A 6,197-nucleotide genomic window follows, 5' to 3' on the forward strand; every position below is an offset into this window, starting at 1 on the left:
GTGCTGTAGACTGCACTTGGCTTTGATACATGGGATGTCCTACAGCAACAGGGGATCTTTCCCAGCTGCTCTGCAACAAGCTAAATACAAGCAGCTTCTATGCTTCAGTCGAGACTTTTCTTCATTTGAGAAAGAAACATCCCAATTAATTTGTTTCTGGCACTGCTCAATGTTCTCCTCAACTCATGAGAACCAGGAGACAAGCAGGAGGACCTGACCAATAAGCCCAAGTTGGTGTTTGGCAGCTTGGTGTGAAGGTGGGATTTAAATCCAGAAGGGATTTAAAATATTAAGATTTAAAGTAAAGGCCTAATATATCCCCCTTTTCCCTCCATGGCTTATTCTACAAGGACATGGTAGGGCTAGAGAGACGCAAAGGGAAATGACACGCAGTCGTGAGAGAAAGGCAACGGCTAAGCACAGCTTGGGCCCAGACAGATCAGCTGGTTTCTTTACCTTCTGCTCCAATAGATACAAGTTTGACTCCTTTGCTGGCAATGAAATCCAAGGCCTTGTTTACGTTGGATATTTTGTGCACTCGCATTTTGCCTCTTTCAGGCTTAGCCAAACGTTCACCTAAAAAGAAAAAAAAAAAAAAGTGTTAGAAAACAATTCTGAACCCTTTCTTCCCTGCGGGGTGTTTCCCCATGCTGGTAGCTCCTGCTGCTCAGCCAGGCCAAGGGTAGACCTCCCTGCATCCTTTCTCAACAGCAAATGCAGGACAGCCACACTCACCGTGTTAAGTATCCCCAGAAAGATTCAGACAGAAAAGTATCTTTTTGTTGCATCCCAGATAATTTACTAACAGAGGAACTGTCAGCACTGAGTCCTTTCCACAGCAGGTTTGTATCAAGAGTTTAAAAGGGTCCTTCAAATCCACACTGAGCTAGGCAGTGGAACTAACCTCTGTACCATTAACTGCAGATAACATCGGCACAAACTTGCCTCCCCTAAAAAGAGAGGTGAGGAGCTCCCCTCCAGCATTTACAACGCCCAATTTACAAAGTGAATCTCTCCTTCTTGGAACTCCCTACAGTCAAATATGAGGGTGATATCATATCTTGCCTTTTCTTTTCCCCAGGCAGGATACAGACCTCCTACCTCTCTCATCTCTTCACTTAATGGCCACAACTGCCTGTATCAGGAAATAAAATCACTTCTTTGGCAAGTGGCTTTATAACTGTAATGGAAAAGATGTGAGATGACAGTCCTTACATGTCTGATACATTTCTAACTCTATGCCATGGTCTCTTACACAGGGGTATGCATTTTAAATGTTTATAATGAGGCAGAGAGAGGGAAGCAGCCCAGCTCCAAGGTAAGAGCAGGTAACTCTGATAGAAATGAGTCTTAGGGGACACGCCAGCTCCTAACTGGAACAAAGCTGCAAGATTTGGAAAAGCACTTTCTTGACCTTATTTATTTGAAAAGTTGCATTAAGTGCAGTCATGCCCTTCTTGATAGGCTGCCTGTAACTATGCTCACAGCTTACTTTTACTAAAACTAACCCAACAAGCAGAGTAAGCAAATTCAAGCTTGGACAGACAAGTGGGCTTTTCAAAGGAACCTCTACTAGAAATATAATTAGATGGGATGTCAGGAACCACCTATGTATGACACACAACACCAAAATAATAGCAGAACAGCTGCTTTCAGATCACAAGTTCCAGAATACAAAAAAGATCTAAACAAAACACAAGCAGGTTTTGCACTTCGGAAAAAAAGTTATGAGATGATTAAAAAGAGATCAAATGGGCAAGTCTAGGCAAGTAATTACTCACCTGACCTATTCAGTTCCAGAAGTCTCCTGCTATACCTTGAACCTGAATATTTAAGTCAATGCCCAAAACCTTTATCTGAGGCTTAAGGGTGAGAAAGAAAAGTACGTTTTAAAGAACTCTTTTTCAAATGAAAACTGAATGGCTTGTTTCCTAACAAAGGAGTGGGGAAAAGTGAAAAGGGAGAAAAATAGATTATCTCCATAGCCATGCCCTACAAAAAAAAAAAAAAAGCCTGGAAATGAAAATCCTTTAAAAGTGTTTCAGTGATTACTGTAGGCTGGTGTCACTAGCTCTCAAGCTTAAGGATAAAACTGGATTCACTTTCAAAATGAAACACTGATGTCTGACAATTTAAGTAAAAAGATGTATTTATGGTACTACCTCCCTCCTAGGATTAAAAAAATCTCTTTTGCTTTAACGGGCCCTCAAGTACACATCACGGTATGTTGTTTTCCTTTCCCATTTGGATAATGCTAGTCATTCTAAACAAAAGTGGAAGCATTTTTTGTGACAGTTTCACAGTGACATTTTTACATGTAGTTTCACAATAGACTCAAGCAGACTTATGCTGCTACGTATCAACAAATGGGCTGAGCCACCTAAAAAATAACCATTTTCTTCAGCTGATGTGACTGTAAACGAGCCTTGCAAAAAGAAAAAAGAAGACAAGAGATTAGGTTTCAGCTGGAACAGCAAGCCGATCCAATTCACCTTGTGGCCGCACGTTGTGCATTGCCAACACAAGGGAGAGCATCTAAACTGCTCTCCCTGGGGCTGGGGTGAGCAGCGTTGTTGCCTCTGACAGCAATGTGATCCTCAAGCAGTTGATGGTGATGGCAAAACTGCAGTCTCCCTCTCTCAAATACCACAATAGGATATTTGTTTTAGAACGCTTTTTTTTGAACTCAAAAAGTCCCCAAGCCCGACAGCTATTTCCTTCAGACTTGGACTTTATTACAAATTTAGATTTCCAGAGAAATGCTTCATCTGATTCCATGCTATACATTATTAATGATGTAGACTGTTAAAAGGGAAGCCTGCCAGAAATATGTTCTACTTTCAGCTATTTGCATCATTGCTTTATTTCTCAGTATTTCTCCCAGCTGAGACAATTAAAATGGTCTACTCGCTTCCATTCTCTGATTCTCAAGTACCAGCCCAAGGCTGTACTTTAAAAGCCAAACAATGCAAGGAAGTGTTGGCATAGAAGTTGTTTACAGCAAATTTGTTTATGAAAAATTTCAATTAGTCATTCCTTCTGTTTGGGGAAAAAAAAAAAAAGCCTTGTAACTTTATTTTAAAAGCACTAAACGTGAGCTTAGCCTTTTTCAGTCCTGTAGTATTATTTTTAAAATGGCTTTGTCAGGGGAAGGAAACACATGCGGTGAAAAATGAAAGTGTATTTTTTGGGGCAATTTCTAGGGGGGCAACTGTTACTTCCCACCACAGAGGCCAGTGGGAGAGGACTTGCAATGAAGAAGTCCCAGGACTGTCCATGGAGCTTCTCTCACTGCACAGTGGCTGGGGGACCGAGGGGCTCTGGCTGGGCTGGAAGGGGACCAGGCTGAGTAAAACAGGCTCTTTCCTCTTGCAGAACATCACTGCTTCCCATACACTTTGGGAAGTCGCGGCAGATGGGAAAACTGCCTCCTACCTGGCTGGCAGCAGCGTGTCCCCAAGGACACACAGGAGGGTCTGCCCCGAAACAGGTCTCCCACAGCCCCAGCAGCACAGTCCCTCTCCCACTCCATGGTCTTCCAGCAGCTTCCTTGATGCAGCCTCCCTTCCTTCCTCCCATGGCAGCCACTGCTGCAGCGGGGGCAGAGGGAGATAGGGCTCCCTCGCTCCCATGCACCCCTGCTGGGCAGCCAGACGGAGGATCAGCTTAGCTCTGCACAGCTCTCAGCCAGCCCAGCCCAGCGCTCTCACGGCTGAAAGCTCTTATGGCCATCACCCTCTGGATTAGAGGAAAAGATCAGCCTGCCACAGAGCAACCCTGCCCACGCCAAATTCCCGTCAGCAGCTCTGCAGTCCCCCAAAATACGGGAAGAGGAAGGTGTGGAGTGAGCCAAGAGCTGAAAGGAAAGGCCAGAAGCTGGAACTGGAGGGCTAAGAGCCATCCGGAGACTCACCCTTTTGGCAGATGATCACTGGGAACCATGGCAGAAACATTACAGGCAAGCCCTTGCCAACCAGCAGGAGACTCCTTTCCCTCCTGCTGCTCCTGGGCTGGGCTGCTGCTTCCCCATATATGGGCCAAAGGGGCTACTAGCAGGGCTACCAGCTGAAAGGAGGCTCTGTAAGAGCATTGGAGCTCACAACTGGAAATGGAGCCACCAATGACAGAAATGAAATGGGAAAAAAAAAAAGTGCTAAATTTCTCCTACATTGCCACTGTACCTAGGAGAACTGTGCTTATAGCTTCTGCTGGCTCTAAGAAAATCATACTCAGTCCTTAGTGCGTGAAGGACCGTGGCCTCTGGTGGGATGCAGCCCACAGCTGCTCCCCATGCCTTTGCCTGCTGGTCATCTAGTGGCAGGCTGCGGGCACAGAGCCCGCTCTGCAGGAGATGGGGAAATGCCATGCCCACACCACCAGTGCGCTCGGAAGTGGTTACCCCCCCAAACTGGGGGGGGTCAGACAGGCCCTGCCAGAGGGCTCCCAAAGGGATGACAGGAGAGGAAGAGTGGGAGATGAGGCAAGGAAATTATGCAGTGTGAGATATGAGACCCCCTGCTTTAGCACCAAGCTTCATCTGCCCTCCCCTGTTCATGCTTCCCCTATCTTCCAGTTCAGCGATTAGAAACTAAGCCATCAAGGCCCATCTGCCCCAGTTTCCAGGCTGCAGCCCCTCCTCTGCAAGGGAACATAAATGCAAAAAATAAACCAATAGGACTCTGCCACCTTGTTTCTTACAGGCACTGCAGAAGCAGGCGCGTGCTGCGAAGCTCTGCTAATATTTCGAACTCTGATTCCTCCAAACTGCCAGCATGGGCAAAACCCCTGAGGTTTTATCCTATATTCATAAATTCTGAAAAATGCACATACTGACAGCAATTTTATTGGAAAACGTACCAAGAAGGTCAAGAGTGCAAGACATTGGGTTACTGTTACTGGCTCAAAAGCTATCCCCAGTTTCATATATACAGTCTTATCCCTCCTTGATGCCTCCACAATACTTTACTAAGGTATTTATTTCATCAGCACGTCAATAGGGATTACTGCTTATATGAAATAATCCCTGGGAGATATCTGTCAAGTAGTGGGACATTTGTGATAGCGAGTGAAAGCGAATTTGACCTAACTTGTTCATGCCCCTGTTTTTATTTCAGACTGCGTTTTCTGTGATTTTGCTTTTCTTTGGGATTTTTTTTTTCCCTGAAGGCTTGAGCACTGAGCTCAGATTGAAACTAGAGTGGAAAAACTTCAGTCACAGCTGAAACTGAACGACAGAGAAGATTTACTGGTTTGAATCCTCTCTTCCAATAACTTCCATCCTATTCCCACTGTCATGTGGCTTTGGTATGATTTGCCAGTGCAGCATTCCCACACTCTTCCCAGAGCTGCTTCATCAGCCCTGCCAAGCAGTAAGAGCCACTGCCTGAGCCTTCACAGGAGGCTGTGCAGCGGGAATGCAACGGGCAGCCTGCACAGGCCATGAGGCTTGGAATACATTCCAAAAGCACATTAATGGTCACTGCTGGAGATGAGATATTCATTAGGGAGAAATTTGTTCTGAATCAGAAAGCAGCTGTTCTTATATTCCAGCAAAATCTGCAGCATTACAGCCCTTGCTGTCCCTATTCTGCGAGAAAGGGGGAGGACAGATTTTAGAACGGAGATGCTCAGGACACTTGAGAGCACCACACAGAACCTCTCTCACCTGAAATGACTTCCAGAAGTAACATGAGTTTAAGACCATCCCTGAAATCTTCCTCTATGTTCTCAATCTGTGTCCCAGCTTTGCGGAGGTGAGAATTACACCATGCTGTAAATGTCTAAAACAGAGGAAAGAAAGAAAAAAAAAAAAAGCAGTCAGTAATCTTCCCAGAAGCCAAACAACAGTTCAAAACCAAAGCTGTGCTGCTAGGTACCATGACACAGATTCCAATACTGTGGTTAGGTCACCACCTTTCCACCCGCTGTCCTTGTGGAGCACAAGCATTAGTACCTAAATATCCAAAGAAGTTGCAGGGTTGTTCTCATGACACAGGGACTCTGAGAGAGACAGTCACTTCGTGGCTCCAGCGTGTCTGATTTTCTGGAGAGGCGCGTACATTTTGTGTTTGGTTTAGAATACCTTGAAACTGATTTTAAGGCATGCTGAGTGCTCAGATTGCTAGGAACTCCAGTGGTGTTAGATGCCACACCTCAACATAGTGTGAAGGAGAACCGAAAACAACATTCCAGATCTT

At 45.3% G+C, this 6,197-nt stretch overlaps 1 protein-coding gene across 2 annotated transcripts in view; it reads right to left on the reverse strand.

Annotated features, from left to right (window-relative positions):
- The window catches only part of ACTN1 (actinin alpha 1), a 47,122-nt gene extending 41,346 nt beyond the window's left edge, over positions 1-5,776 (reverse strand). For both annotated transcript variants that reach the window (XM_035889804.1, XM_009634185.2), the window contains exons 1-2: positions 5,666-5,776; positions 457-576 (exon numbers count right to left, since the gene is read on the reverse strand). In XM_035889804.1, coding sequence (XP_035745697.1) covers positions 457-576; positions 5,666-5,690 — 145 coding nt within the window. In that variant the 5' untranslated portion in view covers positions 5,691-5,776. The remainder of the gene's footprint in view (positions 1-456; positions 577-5,665) is intronic.
- Between the last annotated feature and the right edge of the window lie 421 nt (positions 5,777-6,197).

The sequence above is a fragment of the Egretta garzetta genome, unplaced genomic scaffold, assembly GCF_000687185.1.
Source record: "Egretta garzetta isolate BGI_Z169 unplaced genomic scaffold, ASM68718v1 scaffold2, whole genome shotgun sequence".
NCBI classification, from domain to species: domain Eukaryota; kingdom Metazoa; phylum Chordata; class Aves; order Pelecaniformes; family Ardeidae; genus Egretta; species Egretta garzetta.